At 37.4% G+C, this 25,964-nt stretch overlaps 1 protein-coding gene across 3 annotated transcripts in view; it reads left to right on the top strand.

The window, feature by feature from the left end:
- The window catches only part of SPAG16 (sperm associated antigen 16), a 360,034-nt gene that overhangs the window by 37,234 nt on the left and 296,836 nt on the right, over positions 1-25,964 (top strand). For all 3 annotated transcript variants that reach the window (XM_064433595.1, XM_064433594.1, XM_064433596.1), the window contains exon 10: positions 12,309-12,439. In XM_064433595.1, the coding sequence (XP_064289665.1) occupies positions 12,309-12,439 (131 nt within the window). The remainder of the gene's footprint in view (positions 1-12,308; positions 12,440-25,964) is intronic.

The following is a 25,964-nucleotide window of genomic DNA, read 5'->3' as shown; positions in this document are numbered from 1 at the left end:
TTTTAGTCTTGATAGACTTTTTGGATAGTTGTTAGTAATTAAATGAAGAATAGATCTTTTTATAAGAGGTTTCTTAATTTTATTTTTTTTAAATGCTTTTGTTCCAAATAAATAAAATAGTTTTATGAAACTACTGGCCTGAGTATAATCCTGAGAGAATGATCAGAGATGCCATAATCCCTTTTTTTTATTACCAGTATATATTAAGTGTTTTTTCCCAGTCTAAAATAAGGATTTGTGCCTTTAATTGTAGGAATGATAGAAATGGAGAGGAATAATGTCTGATGTGTTTGTGAGCATTACTTTATGTAGTTGAACTGCAGTGCTGAATGGGCCTTTTATTTTTTTCCATAGCACAACAACAACCAAAAAACCAAAACAAACAAAAACCAACAAAACAAAAGAGGATCTTTAATATCTAAAAAAATTGCCAGTGTGATTCCAGTCAAATTCTCCATCTGGTCTGGAGGCAGAGTATTACTGAATTTTTCATCAGTTAGGAGCTGGAAGCTGGAGACTTTATTAGGATTTCCTTCAGGCCAAGTACAAAGGCAGTCCAGTGGTGCAGTTTATGGCTTTAACATTACAGGCCTTGTATCTGATGTGCAGTAATAGCTGTGATCACATAGGAAAGTTGTTTAAAAACAACTTTAAATGCTTTTAGTAACTGCAGTTCCTTCGAGTAGAAAATGTGATGGTGGTTTTCCAGATTTACTCTTGGCAGATATTGCCTTCAATACCTGCAGAGGGGAGGCAGAAGCACAAGAATGAGGTGTTGATGTGACAGCTGAGGGTAGAAATAAAGATAAAAGAAGGGACTGACAGGTGAGGCAGCACACTTTGAACTGCATGGTAGTGGGAGTGGGACTTAAAATGGGAAAGGTGGCAGTGCAGGTTCTCTCTTTTTACATAACTGGCATAATTATGTTCCACAGAATTCTCCATGGAATGCATGGAAGCTGGAGAGGAAATAAGAGTGAAAGTTCAGTAAGAACATGGCAGATGGCTGTGAACTGCAAGTTAAGAAAGAATGAGGCAATGATACAGATTCTAGATCATAAATAAGGGGACAGAAGATTATGGTTTTGAATTTTAGAGGATAGAATGTAGAGGGGAGAAAAAGCAAGTTAATTTGTGTGTGGTAGTGGAATTTGTGTGTTGTGAAATCAACAAAAAATTATAGGATTTCTGATACAGGGAGAACATTGGCAAGGGAAATGTAATTTGCCTACTCCTTTCCACTTGGGTTTGCTCTGAAGAGGAATGTGTTAAGGTGGATTCTTATCCTAAGACTTTTACTAAAATCACAGAGAATGGTGCCAAGAAGATAAGGTAGGAACTGGACATTTACTAAAAAACAGTTATTTCATACAATACAAGTGAATGAATTAAATGGGGGGTGCAGCCTGTGATCAATTTGTCAATTTTTCTGGGTATTGCTGGGCTGTATCCCTTTCTGTTGTAGATCTCTGGTGGTGTCTCTTCAAGCATCAGGCTGCAAACTGTGGTCAGTGAATTCTGTGGGGTTTTACCCACTTGTGTCTCAATCCTGGCTGAACCATCACTCTCTGAGTCTACATAGAAATATTGATAAATAGCAGTCTTAAAAATTAATAAAGCACATTCTCCACACTCATCCTGTGCTGTAGCTACTGGTGAGTGAAATTTGACATCTCCAATAGAAGCTTTGCAGCTGTTATGGCAGTGCCCAAGTGCCTAAATTTAGAATGAAATTGCAAGTTGTCTTGAATCTCACCATGAATGAACAGTTGGGAAGAATTGGTTTCAGATATTCCCTCTGACTTGGCCAGAGAGGATGGAATGGAGAACTTCTGTATATAAGCAGGTTTGGAGAGATAAAAAAAGACAAAATAGCCCCTAGTTCCATCTCGGACTTGTGTGGGTTTGAGGGGCTAATGGTAATAAAAAGCAATAAAAACTGTTACTTACATTCTTTCTAAGGATGTATGATTCTGAATACAGAAAAAGAACAGATCCATTGGGTAAACAATTGCTGTTTGTCAGAGTAAAATTCATTTTAGGTCCCCGTGCCATCTGTCCTAACCCACATGAACAAATTGCCTTTATATTGAGAGTACATGGGCTAGGTTTCAAGAATTGAATAAAATCTTGTAGTTTCTGCTGTCCCACTTGAAAGCTCAGTGTTTCAATTTTGTAGCTTGGGAGTAAGGTGGTGATAAACTTATTCTGGTTTTTCATCTCCTTCTGTTGTAAGACATTGTCGCAGGGAGATTGTGCCAGCAATCTGTGGTTACTTTCAAAACTATATTTAAAATGTGAAAAAGTGCCTCAAGAAGCAGAGAAACAAAATAATAGAACTGAAAACTATAAATAATCAGCACTACTATCAATGCAAGTTATCCCATGATTGTAGAAGATACAGTTGTGGAATTGTACAAAATCAACATATATAATGTTGCTAGTAGGTTCAAGTCTGACATGAAGCCTTAAATGGAGAATAATCAAATGTGTTCAGAGATTATTTTTTTCTTATAAACTGTTTAGCATTTCTGTATGTGACTTGGGGAGAAAAAGAATGTCAAAAATCTGATTTGTGTTTGAGTTAGAGTTGCTGATAAATTTATCAAATTTATGACACACTGGTGAGGTCTTTTTCCATGAGGAAACCAGGAAAATGAGGAGGGGAAGTCTGGATTACTTGGTAAAGGAAAGAGAAATAAAAATATACTTTTTTTTTACCATGCTTTTAAAGTTCACACAATCACAGAATAGTTTGGCTTTGAGGGGACTTTTAAAGGCCATTTAGTCCAACCCCCCCCTACAAGTGAGCAGAGTAATCTTCAACTAGAAGAGGCTTAATTAGGGCATTCTTCATCATTGACTGTGACAAACGGGACAAAATGTACTCTTAATAGCAGTGTTTACTTACGAGACAGAAGGAGAATAGAATTTAGTAGATGAAAATTGAATCTAAGGACATTCTGGGTTAGAAATAGAGTTGCTTTTTAATAGAGAATGTAGTTAGGCATTTCACAAATGTACTGGCAGTTACAGTCAATCCTTCAGCCTTGAACAAATGGACAATTTCTAAATAATGGGGTTTTTTAAAGCTGTGTCTAGCTCAAGTAGAAATTTAGTTCAGGGAAGTGCAGAGGCCTGGGTTTTATGTGGTCCAAAACCATTTACAGACTGCAGACATTTTGGGTCTGGTTTCATACTCTGCTTTGCTGAATCTGGAGCAGACTGACTTCATCACACCTGCAGGCACTTTGAGCAGTTTCAGTTTCACTACTGGCATGTTTGTGAAGTCAGGCTGGCAGAACCTCTTTCATATTCTGCTGTATCCCATTCCTGCAGTGCTGCAAATATTTCTGGTGGTTAACAGTGATAGATAACCAGCTTTATCACTGTTTGATAAAGTACTTATTGCTCACAAGTACAGTAATCAATTAATTAGCTCTTTATTATAAAGAACCCATTTCTCTGCAGTATTGACAAGCTGATAGCTTTGTACCTGCATGTCAGAGTACTCTTACAGCTTTGTTTTCATTATTTCTCATTATGTGGAGCTTGGGATAATGGTTACTGGCTGTCCTGAAACGGAGTCAGGATGATGAAATGCCAAAGGGGGGAACATGGACGGCATCTGTAAGGCATAATTGCAAATAAATCAATAACTAATGGCCCCTGAATGTGTTTACCAGTTCATTGTAGTGATGTATGGACCTCTGCAAACCCTGGGTGCCTTATAACAGTTATTGAGATGATTACAGTGGGTACTTTGGCCCTGGCAGAAATTAGTGTATCCAGGCTACTGAGAATATGAACACAGTATCTGAGCTTCCCGACAGTGCCCGAGAAGCAGAATAGTAATTTGAGGAAAAATAAAATCTGTTTGTTAATATTTGGAAAAAGAATAAAAGAATAGAAAAATTTAGATCTTATTTGCAGCTCTAGCATTTATGTTTGCAAATTACTAGTGGTAGGAGAGCCTTTGGGAGCAGGTATTTTTTCTCTTGTTAAAAATGCAGGTGAGATCGTGTTAGAAGAAATCATTAAAGAAAAAAGGGTTTGTCCACAGACTTTCACAGTACATGTTTTAGGAATAAAATCAAAATTAATTCAGATGAGCTGTCCTCTGGAACATCCGTAAATGAATGGATAATCTTGTATTGTTTGTACTGAAGTTTTCTTGGAGAAAATCAAGAGAGCATCTAGATTTTTTTAATTGATTCTACAGTAGGATACTTCTGTCATAGAGTAAATTCACATTAATCACAATGAAAATTAAATATATATATATAAACCCCATATTGCAGCATATTTAGGCGTATGTCAGAAAACTGGAGTAACTTGATGTTTATCATTTGCTCAGCCTCTTTAACTGGATGAATTGTGTACAGCCTGTGCTGCTGTAGCTTAAAATATTGCTGGTGTTTAATTGCACCATAATCAAAATTTAAATCTATAAAATAAAATTATAATTGTAAGAGGTCTCTATTTTATTGCACTGCTGTTTATTTTAACATTGATCATAAATGTAGTTGATTTTCAAAGATAGGCCTTTTAAAGGAAGGGATAGGGAACGTCTTTGGGAATAGCACATGGTTATTTGTGACTTAGAAAACTGGCATGAAAATGGGTTGCATGCCTCATATCATGATAATTTATTGCAGCATTTTCATAGATGTTCTTTTGCTTCTTGCAAAATGATCAAGCTGAGTTTTGTAGCAGTGTTTGCAGTTGTTTATGCTAGATTAAGTTATATACATAGCTGTGTGTACATCTCTATTGTATGAACATATTGGTTAATTAGCTGTGAGACATGTAATGGTGTTTTGAAAAACAAACAGGAGCACGTTCTGTTGTTACAATGTGGTGATGAGATGATGATGATGAGAATCAGGGTGACAAACTGGAAATTACTACCAGTAAAATAGAACTGGATTTATTCTTTCATATGTGATAAACTTGTATGCATAACTGCCGATAATGGTAACCAGAAGTAGGTATTTAAAAACTGGGCATGTCAGTACTGGTATAGACTTTGTATCTTGGAGTTGTAATAATTTTAAACAAATAAAATAATTTCAATTGCATGTATTAAACTCAATTTCACCATGAGGGAGTAGTAAATGAAAAGTTGGATGATCATTATATACTCTCTTGAGACTGTAACTGAACTTAGCACTCTGAATTACTGTACATTCCTGCTCTGGAATAATTTATTGTGACTCTTCACTTGTTGACTCTGCAGAGACTGTTGGTCATACAATTTGCTGTGACAGAGAGGAGTAATCAAAAGAAGGGGTTAAAATACATTTGAGGATGTAGCTGGGATGGTGGAAGTGTTGGAAGAAGGCTGCATGGGGTATTTCTGTACAGCACAGATATCCTTTTGAACACAGAACAGGTCCTCAAGGAATGTTGGAGGGTTTTTTAAGGATTGCTCATTCTCTGAAGAAATTATCTGTTCATCTTTGTATAGCTTAAGCCTCTGTCTTCCACTCAGTGTGGGTGCAGAGCATCTTAAACCTCCTCCTTGTTCTACAGTCACTCTTGAGCAAGGCTCAAGGAGCTGTGTTGTGTTTCCCTGGTCAGAGTCCCAGGATTGTTTGAGTTGGAAAGGACCTCAAAACTCATCTCATTCCATGCCCTGCCATGGTCAGGAACACCTTGTGCTAGACCAGGTTGCTCCAAGTCCCATCCAGGCTGGCCTTGGACACTCCCAGGCTGGTGCTGTGGCTCCCAGCTCTCAGGGCAGCTGTGCACTCACTGGGCAGCTGCCCCCAGTGCACAGATCGTGTTCCAGTCTCACACTGGGGTGTCCTGTTCATCCTGAGCAGCATCAGCCACAGCTGTGCTCCTTTCAGCTGAGAAATGGGATTGACTTGGGCACTGGAGAGGACGTTTAGCAGAAGCTAAAACATCACAGTAGTTTTATTTCTGTAGTGTTGGACAGTATGCTTGGCATAGAGTAATTTTGCATTTTATACTGTTACTTTCTGAAATAGTGGTGATAAAGTTAAACAAGCCCTAGTGCTGAAGACTGGAAAAAAGCTATTGCATTTCAGTGATGGATATGTCTATAATTATTTTCTTACTTTTTCAAACCTCTCTGATTATTAATCATATCTGGCTAATCAAATCTGGTTTTAATAGCTGCAGTAAAACAAACAAAACCAGTGAAGTGCAGGAGCTTGAAGTTTATCCTTTTGATAGTAGAAAATAATTGCAGTATATTCATCAATGAGTGCTAATGAGAGCTCTAGTCCAAAAGTGATTGAGTATCTGTGGCATAGTTAGACATTGAGTAGTGGAGCTTTCTCATTTTTTATTGCATGGGCAATGGCCTGACTTGATGTGGCAGAGCCTTAAAGCTGACATTGTCAGGAGCAATTTCAAGTGCAAATTTACTGTTAGCACCAGTTCACAAACTGTCTGAAGAGCTACACTAGCCCTGAATTTGCAGGCAGAACAGTTTTTACCATTGCTTTTTTAATTAATCTGGCTTTTACTGCCTATTACATAGTATCTTCATGTTTATTTTATTAAAAAAGGAGCATTATAAACTGAATAAGGAGGAGTTATGTGGCCACAACCTTTGTAGCTGAGTTTTATGGTTTTTATTAGCAAGCCAAGCAAGATGGAGCAGGCAGTAAAAGTTTTACTACACTCCTGCTATTGCTTTCAAGTTCCTTTCCTTACATTTCAGATGTTTATAAAATAATTGTGGTCATGATTAGCATAGTAAAATAATGTGCAAATGTGTTGTATTATGTTACTATAGACACTGGAGCATTTTGAAATTGAGTTGTTTCAGTATTAATTGTACAGCAGTGCCTACTGACTATTTCACTGCTGCATTATGCTCAGTGGGTGCACTAAATACCTTCATTTCTTTATACTCTGCTAGAAAAGCATACCCTGTCCTTTCAATTACAGGAAATATGAAAACAAAGTAAAACCATGCTCAGCTACTATAGTAGATGTCAATTTTTCTGTCACTCTTGCAGCAAAGCTTTTTAATATTAGTTTAATATTTTTCTGCTTAGCATTTGGTTCCTTCTGAGTCTGCCTTCCTCTAGTGCTGAACAACTGAGCTGCTCACAGAACAGACTGTCAGGGTTTTCTTCATGGGAAAGAGGGAATAGGAACAGGTTTGAATCTTTCTTCATTTACTTTTCAACTTTAAACAATTTTAAATATAGCCAACAAAAAGTAAAATGAGGTTTGAAAATCTCATACTCTAGTTTGCTGATCAAGTGATTTTGCATATTTGATATATTTAATTTATCATAGTCTGGGAAGCAAGATTCATTCATTATCAGCAATTGCAGCCAAGAGTATTTTCATTCTTATTTATATATTTGTGTTTTAGGAATGTTTTGTTATTTGCACATTTTGAATGTATGGATTCTGAGTAATCCTTAAGTTGTTTTGAAAGTTGGGACAAAAAATGAGTGTAAAACTCAAGCCCTGTTGTGAAAACTGTATATGTAATAAGTAGCTCCTGAGTGCACCTACTGGTTTCCATGAGATTGCTTTGATATTTAAAAATGAAAATATGGAAATTTCAATATATTGAAATAGGTTTAAAATTAAAATAGACAAAATATGTTTTCCAAAATGTAAAGTGTATCAGATTTTTCAGGAAAAATAATTGAACAATTAATTAAAAGTCTCTGTAACTTTGAATAAAAAGAGACTTTGAATGGTATGTTAGTATAGCTGTCAGTGATTACTTCAGGACTCCTTTCTAAGTACAGAAAAACAGAGACAATGCTGACTCTTGGGTGAGAATTCAGACTAGAATATTTCCTGTGAAATATTTAGTGATATAAGTTAGACTGTCTTGCTGAGTCCTGGACATAGATAGTAGCTGTGTCTTAAGAACTTAATTTTAATTACTTCACATTTCTGAAAAAACATCTAGTATTTGCTTTTTAATTTCAATGTATTGATACACCAGCACCTGTGACTGTGCTCCTTGTGCAGGTCTGAACTGACCTTGACAGCTTTCAAATTGGAACTGCTGATGATAATGGTCATTAATTTTTGCAAAAAGAAAAGGTTACTCCTTCTCCTCCCTCACTGAAAGACAGTGATCACTGATTTGCTGTCTGATGGGCTTTTCCTCACTTAAGATGACTCTATTTTATTTCAGAATTAAAGTAGCAAGGTGTGAGCTTGTTCCTGGGCACAGAGGGAAGGTGCTTCTTCAATTGACTTCAATCTTTAACATCTGAGTAAGGAGAAACTCAACACTACCTGTAATAGTGATACAGACAAGGCCAAGCTGTGATTTAGACAAACTGATCTGGATGTTTTCTATTAAACTCTACTACATTTTTCTCAGCTCTGAGACGATTTAGATCAGTTCCACTTATCTATTCATTGCCTTCTGTATGTTTTGACAAATGAGTCTCTTGTGTCTTTCTTGAGGAAAAAGAAAGCTGTAGACTTGCTCTGAAGAGCCCTGCTATTGGAAGAGAAAAGGGAGTCTTACTGGAAAAGTTCAGGACAGAAAAGAGATATTTCTAATACTTTAAGGGTAAATTTTCTTAATTGCATGACAGTTTGCATCAAGACAAGGCTTTTTATCTTATAAGGGAAAATTAAGGAATGGTTTCAGACTCAGAAGATACGAGTTCAGTTTACAAGCTGTCCTGGAGAATTTCAGCTTGATCTGGGGTAAATCACTGAATCCTCTTATGGTTCAGGCTCTTAAACTAAAAGGGGAAAAAAAAGCAACTAAAAAAATCCCAAACAAACAAAAGAAAGCCAAGCTCTTCTCTTCTGGTTTGTTTTTTATATATGAATCTGTGAGGTATGAAATGCCTTTATGATCTCACACAATTCTGACTTCTGCAGCCTTCTGAATTGTGATATTTTAGAAAGCTGTGGAAATACTGTGTGTAAATGGCTCAAGAGTCATGTCAGCTTTTAGTGAGTGGCTGATTATTGCACCTATGATTTTAGATATCAGAGGGAGTGTACTGTGAAAGGGACAGGTACCATTTACCCGTGTCAGTGACTGAGGACATGCATTCAGGAAGGTTCTTTTTCATAGCGATTCTTCCTAGGACACTCTTTGACTGTTTTGTTCCTTGCCTTTTGTGATAGAGCAAATGTCACAGGCAGGAAGTGCAGTAACTCCTTTTTATATGGATATGAGAGAGAAGCTTGGTAGGTTTTTATTTTTGTCACAGTACAAATGTCTTGTACATAGCAGATAAAGGAGTGAACAAAACCACAGCATATTGCTTTGGCTCCTTAGCACTTGGGATGTTCTCCTGAATTTTGGCTTGCACATGGCCCTTGCCCATGCTGAAGGAACATCAGACTTTGCAGTCAATGCCTGTAAAAGTTTCACAAGCCTTGTTATGCAAGGTCTCAACTTGTGTAATGGATTCTCTTTTACCCTTAGGATTTAGCAATTGGAAATAATAAAATAAGGATCAAACAATGAAACTTGATTGCCAAAATTTGTCCGGGGAGAGGAGATATCTTCATACAAGCATTATTGAACAGTTCTATTGTAGCAAGTTTTTAGGATAAAAATACCCCATTTATTCCACAGTGAGAAATATTTGTGTCTGGGGAAAGAAGTCACACTGTGACTTTTACCTGCTGGGGAGCTACTGAAATCAACATTTCATCTGGCCATGGCTAGTGATCCCACTGTTCATGCCAGTGGGAGCCATAGGTATGAATTATCTCAGCTGAGGGCAACTCTCCTGCTCTAGCAGAATACAGGATTACTTCTGCAAAGGGTGCAAAAGCTACAGTTTCAGGTCCTTACAATGGAGTTACAAAAACCCCATTATTTTTATATTATTCTCTTTTTACTATATATTTTTAAAGTTACAGCAATCATTTACAGCTCTGTCTCCTGAAGTAGTATCTGGGGATTTTTTCCTACTGAAAAATGCAAGATTTTCTGTCACTTCTATTCACAGAGCCTTGCATTTCCTAGGCTTGTTTCACTCTGAAATGAGCAAGTCTGGTAGCATTTACGAATTGGTTGTATTCCAGAAAGTGAATGAGGACAATTTGCAAAAAGCATGCTGATTTTATGCCTTTGTTATGTTATAATCAGGGTTGCTCAAATTTGTAAACCTTGAAAGGTAGAACTTTGTAAGACAAGGAATACAGAAAGCTTCCAAGAGTTGCACAGAGGTAGACACATGTTGGGGCTATACTTACCTTTAGGTAATATCTTTACTCAGTTTAATGTGTGTGTATAATAAATACTGCAGACTTATTGTAATTGTTCCTAAATTTGCAAAATCCATGGATTTTTCTTGAACTGGCTTCAAAGATCTTCAAGAATATTATGGCTGAGACACAGTCAGAACTTGACATACAGTTTGTATAAAAATGTGGAACTTTAGCCAAAACCACATTCCTTGTTGGATTAACAATGCCAGATTGATTTTTTTCTTTATGTATTTGTACTTGACATATTTATTTCCTAATTCTGAATATTCCAGATTAATTACTTCTGTTTTTTTTCCAAAAGGAGGTATCTTGCTAGTATCTGTTTTAAGCAAAGGATGACTTTTTCCATTGATGCCTCAGGGTTTAGCTTTTATATTTTTCAGATCCTGTGCTGCTTTAGTGTGTGGGTCTGGGCTTCATAAGAGGGGATGGTGAGCTCTCTGCACAGAGTAGGGAGACAAAACAATTCCTTCTCTAGCTGGGGACCAAGAACAACCAATCCAGATCTCAGGCCCAAGAGCATGAACAATGTGAACTGAAGAGAGAAAAACAAGAGGATGGGACTTCATGGGCTGGAGCTGTAATTGGACAATGAACTCCAATATGCAAATGGAGCAGAACTTATAAAAGTGTGAGCCCCCATGACTGGTTGTCCATTTTGTGACCATTTTGGTTCATCTTGGGTGCAGCCCTGGCTGGGCTCTTGTGCTGCCCAGGGTGGATCCATTGAGGCCTCCTAATAAATCCCTGCTTTATTCTTTAACTCTCTCTGGCCTCTGTTCTAGGTCAGCCTTCACAAGGCACCACCATGATTTCCAGATTCTGTATTTCTCCCCAGTCAGAGACAAAATACTGTTGTCTGATATTAGTCAATATTGACAGTTCCTACTGTTCCATGGATTTTGGACTGGTTTTGTTAGGCTGTGATTTGAGCCACAGTCCACTGAAAAATATCTTCCAGGTCTTGGGTCTGGAATAGATGTGCTCAGACTGATCATTAAGTCATTAGTTTAGTGGTTTCATAAGTTTGGCTTGGGTTAATAGCACCCTTGTAGGACAATGCAGGGGGTAGAGCATCTGAAACTGAAGACAAACAGATATTCTTTTGATACTTTGTAGTTGTGAAATTTGCTTTATGCTCATTGCTGCAAATTATCAGCAAACAGGATGGCTGCTATCAAGTTTAGTGCAAACAAATACTAAAAAGACTTAGTGGTTATCCCTGCTGTGTGTGTGTGCTTTCAGATTAAAATACAGTGATTTTATTCCCTCCTTAATCTTAGTGTTTGATGGGCATTTTGAAGAGTACAGCGATTTCAGTGTCCTTTAAAGCTTCTCACAGCAGGATGTCCTAAAATGTTGCAAACAGAAGCCATCAGCCAAGTCTTCAGCAAGCTGTGGTGTCTTGGAAAGTGGCTTTGTAAGGGCTGGTGCAGTCCTTATAATATATTGTGCACAGTTACCCTCGTTCCATTCTTTAATGGCAATCTATTTTTAATAAAGCTATTTAACTTGGTTAATTAGAGCTAGTAGTAAATCTCCTAGTCTGCTGATTAATCTTTGGAAGTACCTTAAACCACACCAATGGAAAATGAGGCTGTAAATTAGCTACACATATTTTGACTTTTTATTGGCGTTATACTTCTAAGAAAGGTCTTTTGAAGAATACAGCAGCTGTGCCTCTGGATGCAGCTCATGGAGCTCACCTCCCATGGAAAACAGGGATAGAAAACAAATAGGCCATGGAAAAATGGAAAATAACCCATGCTGCTAATCTTACTGAGGGGTTTGATACAAACCTTCCTTCCCAGTTCTTGTCCTGTGTTTTATGTCAGCCCAGTTATCTTAAATGTAGGAATATAATTTGGAAAGGGCTAATTTTTAGTGTTCAATTGTTCTGCCTGCAGTCAGCTTTAACACAATGTATCAAAATTAGAAAAATCTAAGACAACAGTGATGTAAAAAATTATGAAAATTGAATAGAAGATAAAAAAGAGTGGAAAAATAAGATAAATTTGGTTTTTCAAAATAGTAATATAGATAGATACATTGTGTGAAGTTATGTAGCATTTCTGAGAATTAATACTTCTTGTTTTCTGCAGGATTCAGAGTTCCCTGATGATCGTGAAGGGACCCCATCCTTTGAGCATGCTAAAGAGCACACTGAACCCCTGAAATCTGGACAGTATCAGCTGAGCAGCATTTTGAAGGTGCACGACTTCGCAGTGACCTGGTAGGAACCATGAGCAGTACATTAATTTTATTGTGTACATGTGGAGTTTTATTTTTCAACAGCTCATTGAGAAGCGTTTACTGTAAGTAAATATCTAAAAAATTACTGGCAGCACTCAGGGGGACTTCCTCTCTGAAGGATGTCACCGTGGAAAAATTGATCATGAAATGCAGGGGGAGTGTAAATACAGTAAAACACCTGGGCAGAACTGTTTAAAGACTGAGATTCATCTTTTATGTAGGAAGAGTGGGATTTGGTTAGTAGGTATAAAAACAGAAACCAAACATGACTGTAAACTCTGCTTCCACAAAACGAAATTCTAGTGTTGAATGTTTCTGCAATTTGTATTTGATTGTAGTTTATTCCCCTGAGTCAAAAATCAGAAGAGTTTAAATTTAGATTGGCTTGCTAGCTGCAGCTGAGGAAGAATGAACCTAAAAATATTTTTTTAAAAAAAGTAAATGTTCATAGTAAAGTTCTGACAATTCTGATGCATTGACTGGGTTTAAATATAATTTTAAATTAAATTTTAAAAATATTTATGCATTTTATACTTATAATGCAAAGGTCACATAGAGTTGCTTTGGTAACTTTGCACATTTTGCAGTAAATAACCACTACAGGCTGTGAGCTTTGGCCTCCATCAACAGGATTCTACTTTGACTCCTAGATACTCAATTTTGGGTTTCTGTCTGGTTTGCATAACTTCCTCCCAAATTACATTGTCATATTGGTCTAAGCATGAAAGAGAGCCTGCAGCTGGTGTCTCTGTGCTGCTTCTCCGAGGAGCCTGTAGCAAATCCACCCAAATATCAGTGGGTTCTTTGGCTTATCTGAAGTACACCAGGTTCAATAATAGTTTACGCTTAAAAAAAATACAAACCAGACAGAAAACCAGTCTGGAGAAGGAAGACACTTCCAGCCTGGGCAGGATTTTCAGTGCATCAGGTGGGATAAGCATCCAGCTGTGATCCTTCCAGGCTGCAGCAGCACAAGCTGTTGGTGTATCACAGGCTCAAGTCATCATTTCCATGTTAAAAGTCTGCCTTTACCTGTAGAGAAAGCCAGGTGTCAGTTGCAAAGTACTTCTGAATGTTGTTACAAAGTGCTTGTGAATCTAGAAGGATTTAATATGTAATTGAAAGTCCTAGAAGCTCTGGTCTAACAAAGTTTTTCCATTATTTTGTAGCCAAACAGCAGCAGATAAATATGGTCATGTAAGACTATTCCTTATTTTCTTTCTCTTTCTTGAATTATATTTTTCTATAATTTCTGTAGATCCTTCTATCCAGTGCTTCTAGTTATTGCTAGCAGAGATACTTAATGTGCTGAGAAATTGTAAGTATTCTTTGCAATTCATAACTGGATATCACACCTTAAGGATACAGTGCCACTTCAGCAAGCAATTTTCTAAAATAAAAATAAATTGGATGTCCTTAAACTTATTTGGAAACACTTTAGAACTTGCTTGGAGAAACAACTATACTGAAAGAAACCTGCCAGAGAGGATGTGTGTTTAATTTTATATACTGCAAATATGATGTTGACTTTCATGTAAATATGCTACTTTAAAGAAAATGAGAGTCTGGGATAATGCTCTGAAATTAACTGAAATGCTTCTTTTAAAAGTGTGAGAATATAAAATCATGTGAAGAACAAAAGAATTTTAAGGTGTGCTTGAAAAAATGTAAACAAAGGAACTGAATCTTTTTTGTTTGCTTAAAAAAGTCTCTGTGTACATTGTGAGGGGGTGTAGATACTACACATTTATCTATATCTGAAAAAGACACTTAAAACATATTTCAGTTAACAAAAATTATTTCCTATATTCTATTCCTAATGCTGCTATTTAAAATCAACCTTTTCAAGTGCTGGAAAAGAGAGATTGTCTTGTTTTTCTTGGTAGTGCTAAAGGCTCTGTGGTAGCCTGCATTGTCTTTTTTTGACAGTGCTTCCTACAGTAATTTTTTGAACACCCTCCTCAATTTCAAGTAAGTTTGACAGAGGAATAACAGATTCAGCAAGTCCTGAGGTTCCCAGGACTGTTTCAAGAGAACAGATCTCTGTTGAACAAAGGGTCACTTTTGGGATCCTGTTAGCTGCAGGTGACTGAGAACTCGGAGAAAACAGAAGTTGCAAATTTTTGGGGGGAAGAGCAGCAAATTGAGCTCATACCTTTTTAGATGCTTTAGAATCCACTCCCAAAGCACACAGGTAATGCACACAGAGCTTGGTTTTTTTAGTTTGGCACAGCTATTCAGTTCTGAATCTAGTTTTCCAAGAGGTTATTAAATGCATAAATCAAGATTTTTTAGAGAAGAATGACTTAGATTAAATTATTTGTGTAGGGAATTAAATAAAAATAGCCCATCTAAAGAAATTCCAAATGTTCACTAAATGCATTTCTAGTAATTATAATTGTCTATTTGATTTTACAGACACTAGGGGAAAGCCATATGCACTAGATGAAAATTAAGTTTTTCTTGTAGTTCATGTTCATAGGATAGATGAAAAACATTCTGTTGACTTATGAGACCAGATTTTTCTCACCAGAACCAGTATGTCAAAAGGACAGAACAGAATCTGGTTTGTGTATGGGTATTACTGGGTTCTTCTACATTTCCATAGAAACTGGAGCACCTGCAAATCCAAATTCACAGTTTGCACAAGCAAACATACATTAGTTCTTCAGACCTTCATCAGTATTCATTGAAATGCATGTTAGTGATGGGGGAGGAGAAATCCCTTGGGAAACCATGTTTATTTGCTGCTAAGCTGAATGATTCCCACTTCTCAAATCATCTCACAGGCATTCCTTTTCTGCATTAAATTCACATTGCTCCAGTGCCCTTTTAAATATCCTGGTGCATCTTACTGTGCCTACAAGAAGCACTGTAATAAGATCTACAGTGGCTGAAGGATCTTCCTTAATCTTACTTGTCCACTTTCTCCTCACTGGCTTTCTGCATCTTTGCTTTAAGCTTTTGTTTTGTTTCCCACAAAAATTACCTCTGCAGTCACCACACGCAGTGCTACATCTGTCATGGTTCATCTTGCCTTCACTTGGGAAAAGAAAGGTGCCCACACAAACAGTATTCAGTGCATTTTCAATGTTTAGCACAGCGTTGAAAACCAGGAAAATGCCAAGTATTATGGTGGAGAGATGACTACCCAAGAAGCTGAAAAAATAAGCAGTAATAGGAAATGTGTATTATTCTTATTTACATATAACCTGATGTTCTCGAATCCTTTGTCCTTGTTTGATAGTTTGTAAAATAAAAAGATAGAAAATTGCTGTCATGCTCTACCTAGGCACAGTAAAAATAGAAAGGTGGAGATAATAGTAAAGAAAAGCAAATACAAAATGTTTAGTGATTATCTCACATTTCCTGATTGGCCCAGTAAAAGACAACTTTTCAATAGGGTCTAATTCATTATTATATCTTACTAGACTAGTTTCCCCTCTTTTTATCAGTAGATTCCAGAGAAGATTTTAAAAACTTATCTCTCTGGGAACCATGCAAATTGATTTGTGTATAAAATTGTGTAACTGAAATGAAAGGTACAATCTGGTAGAGCCTTGTGCCAGGAGATGAAGGTAGGAAAGCACTGCAGAACCCTGGGCTCATTTCAGAGGAAATGAGTTCACATTTAGTTCACATTTACCACATTTTCTCTTTAACAGTTGAGCACATATGTGCACACAGATGCACATCCACATCACACAGAGGAGCCAGCTATGCAGGGCAGAGAATCCTTTGAGTGTTGACATGAGGAAATTCTTAGGAATTAGATTATAGCCTGACGTTCTGGTGCAAAATGGGTGGTGTTGGTGTGCACTGTCTTTCAGAGTTCCACATGCACTAGGTAAAAGTGAAGTTTTCCATTCACTTGGTAAGGTGGAGAGGCACAGGGAGTTTGGCAATGTGTAAAGAACAAGGTGTTTTGTTCTGTCAGTCAGAATTGACACTTGCTCTGGACTATGTTTTGGTCCTTCCTAGACATAACTGCCTGTTTTCTTTTTCATTCTCAGACTCTGGTTTCCTTAGAATTACAGAGTTAAGTAAGATATACTTGTGGGAAGAGCAGGACATTGAAATTGTGTTGTATATAAACAAAGCAGAAGTAGCACAGATGATTTTTAAGCAAACATCTGGGTGGTTCTTTTTGTGGCTGCTCCTAGTTGCCAAGATCTCTGCATTAACATCTCAGAGCAGCTTTGCCATGGTCTGTCCTGTCACTACCCTTGATATCCTTCTCTGTGATGCCTGTAGAGTTCTGACAACAGTCACCCTGATGGTTTGCTGAGACTGCTGCCTGTCAGGCTGACAAATGTTGGCTCCCTTTTTCCTGTGTTCTGCCCATTTGTTTCCATCTCTCTGTTGCCTTAGAGCTGGGGAAGTAATGTCATTTTATTCTGTCTCTGAACAATGCCAAGCAAAATAGGGTCTGTCTACCAAGAGGTGATCAGTCATAGGAATCTTTGTGTCCTTATATAACACAGGGTAGGAAAGAGGATTCAAAGTCCAAAATTCATGAGGAAATTTCCTGTTGAAGAGTTTACTGAGGTAAAAAAAAAAATCCTTACTAATTATTTAAACCCTCTTCTTGCCTCCTAGGGCATTAGAAAAGATTTTTTAAAATTAAATTACATTTTTCCATTAACAGTAAAACTTTTTAATTGTGCCATCATATGCTGATTTCTTGCATGAGTAGCCAGAGTGAATTGGAGATTTGCATTAGCAACATGAGCTGCTGCTTAATTTTCCTACAGAAATTATACCTGCTTTTAAAGGAATATGACATACAGGCATCTCTTTTATGAGGACAGTCAGAGAGAGCTGGGGCTGCTCAGCCAGGAGAAAAGAGGGCTCAGGGGCAGATCTCATCCATCAGTGTGCCCAAATATTGAAGGGAGGGTGCTAAAAGGTGCCCATAAACACACACATTAGTGTGTATAAATTAAATCTAATAATACTCACACGTATATTTATGCTATTAATTTTCACATCTGCTGAAGAAGGGTAGAGTTGAAGAAATGGATTTTTATGTGTGCTGAAATATTAAAATACTCAGTTTAGCCTCTTTTGAACTATTCAAATTGTGTGTCTTTTCAAAAACAAAGCCAATATGAGTGGGAGCCTGGGTTAGTCTTTATCTCCTTGTATATATTACAAGAAATTCCTGATTCTCATGTTTTATTTTCATCTCTCCATTTGATCAGCTTTTGAATATAGTTGAAGAAACTAATGTTAGAGATGGTTAAATGTAAAATTAACAAGTCACTTAGTTCATTTTCCATGACACAAGGGACAAAACCCAGCAGCTCAGCTTGGATCACTCTGACAGATCAGTCTGTACACTTGCAGTAAGGGTTTTTCGTGATGTTTTAAACATTTAACTTTCCCAGCTAAACCTGTCAAGTCTTTTAGCATCAAATTAATGTTGTTAATAAATTTTATATCTCTCTCTTTGCCATCTAGCAAATTCAAGTACTTTCCTTTGAAAAATTCTTGCAATTAATGCCTTTTTTTTTCCCCGTGACTGGCCTTTATGAGTAGTATGAACGTGTGTTTAAACTGCACATGAAGTTCTTACCCTTCTGCAAAGAACAAGTGATAAATACCCCTAAAGCCTGCAAGTGTGGGTGCACTCCACATCACTTACAGAGGTTGGGAAGAATATTTGTGTGTGCCCTGCCAGCCTCATGCATGTCCTTATGTGCCCAGCAGTCCTGTGAGACACCATTATCCTCCTGTGAAGTCATTCCTGCTAGATTGGCCAAGTGGAAGATCCAGAAATTAACTTCATGTCTTCCAAGTCACAGTTCAGTGCTTTAACCCTCGATGGCAGAGCAGCACTGTTTTCTATACAAATTAAGTTAATTTCTGGCTGCATTAAGGCCCATGTTGTAATGGAGGGATTGTTCCACAGACTTACTGTACAGCTCTGCAGCAGCTTGGACACAGTTTATGTGGAGGGAGCACTCAAGAGGAAAATGTCAGAAGCAGTTTAGCTCCCTGTAATGCAGTTTAATAGAGAGGAAAAGTGAGCTCTCCGTGAATAATCAGTGAGAACTCTGTGGCTCACACTTGGATAAGCTCTGGGAGGCCTTGCTGCCCTGGCAGGAGGAATGCAGAACTCCTGGCTCCAACCCTCTACCCTCCTTTGGAGCTTTTTCCATCTCATACAGCGATCAGAAGGGAAGTGAATGGTTCCCTTGCCTCCACCTTTCCCTCTTCCCCTGCAGGGTAAATGTTCCTTCCTGTTCCTCTCAAAAGCTTTGGGCTATCAGAGTCTTTAGAAGCCTTTTTGTTTCTCATTAGCTCTGGCTGCAGCTCTGGCCACCAGGGATGGCTCCTGAGGGAGAGCCTTGGCTCTGGCTGGAACAGGCACTTTGCAACCCTAGCAGCAATAATCTGAGGGATAATCTCAAGGCATGTTGTGTATTTATGGTGCACACATGAAAAGAGCTGGATATCTCTGTAATTTTATTAGAGAACAAGCATATTTAGCAGAAAAAAAGGACTATTTTTAGGCAGGGTCAACAGAGGGAAAGCATATAATATATTTTCTTTTTATTAGTTATCTTCATAGTTATTGAGCAGATTTTGCAGAAGAAGTAGTTGTTTGCAAAAAGAAAGATTGTAAAAAGATATGGTTGTAACTTTATTGAGGCTCTTGTGTATCCTCCATAGAGCCAAAGGTGTGATGCCTGGCAACTGTCACTCTGCTAAATTGCTTGGCTTTTCCTTGTTATTCCCAAGAGTTTATGGACAGAAAAGGGCTGAATAGACTGGGTTAGTAATTTTCTGATAAGTATTTAACTGAAAGCAACCATCCTGTGGTGATCTGACTACTCTGGGCTCCAAATGCATTAATACCTCAATATTTAATGGACATGAGAAATGCTCTCAGGCACAGGGTGGGGTTGTTGGGGTGTCCTGGGCAGGGCCAGGAGCTGGGCTGGAGAGTCCTGGTGGGTCTCATCCAACTCAGGATATTCTATAGTTCTATAATTCTATATTGAACAGATGTAATACATTAATTATAAAAGAAATGGTTTTGACACTTGTCACATGGGCTGATACACTAACCAAAGACAGTTTAAAAATTAGTCAGCTTATAAATATATCTAATGGAATGTGAACAAGATGTTGAGATTTTCTTGAAAAGGAGAATATTTGTGAGCTTTAAAAAGATTCTAATTAGCATGAGGGAATCCATATAATGGGATTTTTAAAAAATGAAAAATGCTAAAATTTAGGATTTCTAGGAGGTGACTAATATGTGTCATGACACTTCTTTCACTTTGACACAATTCTAAATAATTATTCACAAGAAGATCCTCACTGAAGTTGCAATACTGATTTTTTCTTGTGAACTTAAAAGCAATTTACATTTTTATTATATATTTAACACCTATTCAGAACTACTATTAGTCAAGAAACAAATACTTTCTTTGGGATGGTTAGAAGTTTTGTTTTGATTTCATGTACCACTTCTTACATTTTCTTGAACTTGACAATGAATTTTTTCCATGTGAAGAAATACTTATCTTTGGGAAAAGTTAATTTTTGAAAAAGTTGAGTTTGTAGGCAGTCACAGCAAGATATGTGTGCAATTAGCCCATAGACGGGTGGTTTGTTTTCTGGGAAAGTGAGGAGCATTGTGGACTGGTTTTCCTGAGAATCAGTGTTCAGGAATAATATATTGTGGTAGAAAGAAAGGAAGAGGAACATAATAAAAATATAAGATAAGGCCAAATTAAAAATATATTCTAAATAGAAGTAACTCACATAAATGCAAGAATAATGCAAAATGGTCGAAAGTCATCAGAGGGAATGTGTAGGGTTGCTCTTGCTGTGCTTTAATGAGGAATTTTACTTGCCAAAGCATTGAATACATTGCAATTAATACCATTAAGCACTTTCCATTCTTTGATACTATCCTGTAGAAATTGTAAACTGATTTATTAATGCTTGTGGTCTTCCCTTATTCTCAGTCTGACCTGTGAAAAGTTTTGCATGTATTCCAAACCTGCTGTTCTAATGATTCTCTGCTGGCTGGGGTAATAGAAACTGAAATCACCTGCCACTCATTTGCAGACCAGTTCCATAAGCCAAATGTAAAATCACTGTAAGTTTAGGGTATTTATGGTTGCAGTGATTTAGAGATACAGCACTAACACAGAGGTGCATAAAGGTGGCAGTTCCCATTTGTGTAGCTCTATTTCCTAATCCCTGTGGCTTGGGAAATCCCATATCAGTGCTTTATCTTATAGGGTGTTAATAGCTGTAGTTCTTAAAAAATCTTCTGTTGATTTTTTGCTATATAAATATTTTTAAGTGAGATTTTCAATTATTAAAATGAGTGTAGTACTTGAACTATAGTAGCTGCAGTGTCTGTGAAGAAAAGCAAGATAAATATAAGAAATTTAAAGAAGAAAGTAGGTGTATTTTCTCTTGTTTGAGTGAATAACTACACAGCTGGCCAGAAGGAAAATAATTATTAATTGTGGGCAGACTTGCTGCATTGTTGAATAAAAGTTCCTAAGTACAAAACAGCAATAAGGAGAAATACCTGTGAAAACTACAAGAATGATACCAACCCTCCTAGTGATGATTTCCTGTTTATTCCATTCTGATTTCAAAATTTCCTTCATGGTAAATTCTGAAAACATCAGTGTTGACACACTTGGAGCTAGGCAAATGATAAGATTGTCAGAAAAAGTAAAACTTGAACTCAGTCTGAAAGGTGAAGTTTTAAAAATGTTCAAAAGCATGTTCAAGTTTCATGGGAAGAGAGTGAATTCCTGTGGGTTTCCCTTGAAGTGCTGAAGCTGAATTTTAGAGGTTTGTTGGCCTGTTCACTCCACAATTCCCTCCATCTTCCTTTACTTGTGATTTCAGTTCCTAATCTTTCAGAAGTATCTTCCTGGAGAATTTGCAGCACAAGAACACCTTCCAAATAGAACTGGGCAAGAAATCAAGCAGTAGGGAATTCTGTATATTTGGAGGGCTTTGCCAATGTCCACATTTCTTTAAAAATACATTTCAGTAGCTTCATTTCTGTACCTGATGCCCATTTTTCTAGCAGTATTTTAGGCCAGGATACCTATTTCTTGCCATAGTCAACAGAACTTGGAATAACCTACCAGTACCAGGAATTCAGTGATAGACTTTTAACCTTTGGTTTTGATGGAGGTGCCATAAAATCCAGAGGCTGTGCATTGTCTGCAGTGGTGCTTCTGTTCCATTCCCCCTGGATGTCAGGAGGAGGGTGTGTCCTTGTGCTGGAACAAGTCCTAAGGAGCTGCTGGAAGATGCATGGCAATGGTGAGTTGTGGTTATGGGTTTATTTACTGGATAGACTTTAATTGCTGCTGTTATAATTATCTATGACTGGCGAGCACCATCATTAGATCACACTGGTTTGTGGTTTTTTGCCTGCAGTAAGTTCTGTGCAGATCAGGTAAGAGGTAAGACATCCCTAGCTAGGGATTTGGGAGCTGTGAAAGGGAGCAGATGTATGGCAGCAATAATCTTACTTGAATATTTTCACTAATGCTCAAATTTTCAGAGGCTGTGCTCGACTTCAGGGACAGAATCTGTATCGTGTAAGTGCCCAAATTCTAATTCAGATGCAGCTTTCAGCAGCTACTCTGCAGGTGTATAAACAAACATCCATATTGCAGAAGAGACCAATTCTCCATTGGAGACTCAGACAAATGACTACATTTCCTTGGGGATGCTCAGCATATTCTGAAAACTTCATTCCAGTTGTAGATGTTGCTAAGATTTGAAAATCTATGGAGCTTTTAGTTCAGTCTTAAGCTAAATCATTAAATTCATATTAACATTTTTCTCTCATCAAAGTAGGACGGATGAGGTAAGTGACAGTCAAACCAGACAAAAGAATATGTTGATTTTGATTTTTCACTAATTGATACTAAATGGTACAATAGTACTTGTCAGCTTTTCTTGGATCTCTTTCTTTCCTTGTTTCAAACCAATTAGATTTATAACTCTAACTTAAAATCAACACAGAACTGATAGAGATTTCAGTTTCTGAGCCCTGGGTTGTAAATGTTAGTATTTGAAATAAAAATGTCACCCAGGTGAATGTTTGTCTAAGGCTGTGATCATCCTTGTTTCCTTGTGAGAGCTCATAATTATGGAAGTTAATGGACTGCAACACTAGAAACTGTTTCTACATTTATCAGGGCTATTTCCAGACTGAACTTCTGTTGATATTTATTTGTTTGGGTTTGTTTTTTCCTTTAAAAATAAAGCCATCTGTGTGTGAAATGGCATGTTTTAGGCACAGAGTGTCCAAAACAAAACAAGTTTATTTAATTAAAATTTATGGTTTATAGTTTTCCATTTAGCTGCAGACAGTGTTTTTTATCTTGCTGTATTTTTGTACTGTGATTTTAAAATTTATTCAGAAATAGAGGTTATTTTGACTATTTTCCATCAATTTCTTGTATTGAAATGAGCAAGATTGTGCTTTGCTAGGAAGGGAACTTGCTTTATTGGAAGGTTGTCATGCACTGGACAGTGAACTGGTGGAGTCACCATCCCAGACCATCACCATCTCCCTTTAAAAGATGTGTGGATGTGGCATTTGGACACGTGGTGTAGTGGTGGCCTTGGCAGTGCTGGCTTGATGTTGGACTTGATCTTAGAGGTCTTTTACAACCTTAATGATTGCATAATTCAAATAATTTTATGGGTGTATGAATGCTGATGATTTTGCAACACCCCATTCTGGTTAGTCATTGATCTTCTACAAGCAGTTCAAATTTTGTCCTTCATTCTTGCTGTTTGGGTAACATGGGTTATGGTCAGAGTGTTGGTCCTCTTGTTTTCCTTCTCATTGTGGCATTGCTGCAGTTTGATATCATGAAATTGCTGTTAAATGGTGTGTGCTATCCCTCATGGAACCACAGCAAATGAACCCATTCCAATTTATTTATTGATCTCTTTTGTAGAGTAGGTACAGTTTCTTTTTGAGCTTCTTTGAATTGAAATATGTTTGGGTTTTTAAACTTAAAATCAATGAAGTCCCCCTGCTTCTGTTTGGTATTTATTTGTTTTTTCATATGTTTGAGTTATGGATTGAAAGTGCTGGGAAATCAAGCCTCATAATTCTGCTAACCAATTATAAATCAAATTCTAAGACAACTTTAAGATGTTCAGTAAAACTTTACAGGAGTTGATGCTGCCAAATGCTATAGTGCTTCTCCAAGCACTGCTATGTTAAAACAGCCTTCTTATACAAATGTCTGTTTTAGTAAAATATGTGCATATTTATATCACTGCTTTCAAAGGCAAAAGTACCAGCAGCCAGAAATGAGCAGCACTACTTGTTCACATGATGGGAAATTTTTCTGGTGCAGTTTTGTGTAGTTTTTCAAGCTAGAGTCATATCATAGAATCCCAGAATGGTTTGGGTTGGAAGGACCTTGAAGCTCTTGTTCCAACTCCTGCCATGGGCAGGGAGCCTTGCACTGTCCCAGGTTGTTCCCAGCCCCATCCAGCCTGGCCCTGGACACTTCCAGGGATGGGCATTAGATGGTAATTTTAGATCCTGTGGATGGTACATCCTTTAGATACTCCACAGTACTAACTGCATTGTTCCTGGCTGGTGTTCCTGGAGGCCAGAAAATCTTTTCTGTGCTGTGAACAGTGTTTAAATGGATCAGCTACCTCTCAGGAGAGAGACACTGGCAGGGGAGGACAAATGAGACAACAGCAAATGAAGGAAGATTGATGGCCACTTGGAGAGTTTTCTGTCTAAAACTGACTTCCCTGCATTTCTGAGCATTCAGGGCAAAAATAGAAACAAAATATGTTGTTGTAATGCTGTAACCTGATCTAGTGGCAAGGAAACATCCATGAAACTCAGTGTGACTTAAAAAATGAAGCAGTAATGTGTGGTTTAATAGTTTTTGGGGTCTGAATTTAATTCGCTAGCTAATAATGACATATGGGCTAGCATGGCTTAAATGAAAATTGGTGCCTTTGATACTGAAATGTCCTTCAACCCTATTTTGTATTGCATGTGGTTATATAGCAAAACCCACTCTGGTGGATGGTTCAGGCATTAAAGGTTTTCCATATTGTTCAGCCCAATGTGTGTCATTCCTGACATAATGGAGCACTCCCAACAGATGTGATACTCTGGGCTTTATACTTCCTGAAGTGCTTCAACATGCTTTTCATGTGAGTATGTGTGCCAAGGTCTGCAATACTGCAGTTACAGTTCCATTATGCAACATGAAGTGTATCTGTGGGGAAAGGAACAACACAAAGACTTTTTATTCAAACAGATAAAAGTAGATAAAGAAGTACTGAAAAGACTTCATAGAAAAGTGAAGTCACAAGAGAGTCCAAGGAATAGAAAATGGAATGTAACATTGTGGCAGTAGTCAAGGATTTTAAGTCTTCAGGTTAGTTTTTGGTTTTTTTCTTGGAAAGAAGACATGTTTTATCTTTGACACATTGGGAAATAAAACTGTGTTGTTTTGGGCCTGATTTTTGCCTTGAGTTTAGAATTGTGTGATCTTGCAGTTGGGAACTTTGGACACAAATGGAACTGGGTTGTGCACAGTCGTTCTTGGAGGGGTGTGGGGAGAAGGGCAAAGGAGGAGAAGACAATAAAATATGTCAGTTGGTACAGTTGGAGTAGAACAAAGATGGGACTATGGCATAACTTGGGTAGTCATTGAAACTTTCTGAGGGCGTTTTTTGATGAGTTAAACAGTAGGTGCCAAGTCTTTACAAATAATTTCTAATCCACGAGCTTCTTCGACCTGGTTTTATGTTTAAGCAGTGCACCTTGTTTGCTTCCTCATCTCTTTAGGGTTGGATATTACCATCCTTCAGTATCACTTCTCCAGCTCTTCATCCTCTTTAGAGCAATGGTGGTGTAAGATTGAGTCTGTTTCTGTAGTAGCTTAGATTGAACAAAATGCTCTCTACAAAGCAGGAGTGAGAGAATGGGAGCACAAAGTCCATATGGAAAGGACATATTGATGGAGCAGTTTATCACACAGTAACAGTTATAACTTAGGTTAGAGCTATAGCTCTGAAAGGTTTATTACGTGTAATTGTGATAATAAATCATTCTAAATTTCCCTAGCATTTAAAATGATTTTTAAATACCATACTTGTGTAAGCTTTTTTGTAAGTCCTGTGGGAATTATTTAATGTTAAACTGAGGATTTTGGCGTTTTTAATGAGCTGGGAGTACGTGCAGAGTGTTTTGGCAGTATTTCAGTTTTTGTAGATTACTTGGATCTGTTAATTAATACAGCCCTTTGAGACCTTTTTGTGAAAATTAATGGGTTCCCTGAAGAATAACATTCCGAATGCTGGAGATCTACAAGACTTTGGAGACGAGTGCTATTTTAAATTATGCCAAAGTTTACTAGATTAAACATTATCTGTTGATGTGAGAAGGACAGAAATTCACAAGAGGCATGCTAAATATAAACCACCTTTTTTTTCCTTCCTTA

The sequence above is a fragment of the Passer domesticus genome, chromosome 10 (assembly GCF_036417665.1).
Source record: "Passer domesticus isolate bPasDom1 chromosome 10, bPasDom1.hap1, whole genome shotgun sequence".
NCBI lineage: Eukaryota > Metazoa > Chordata > Aves > Passeriformes > Passeridae > Passer > Passer domesticus.
Note: the sequence above shows the minus strand (reverse complement) of the source record. Positions and strands in the feature narration are given on the sequence as shown.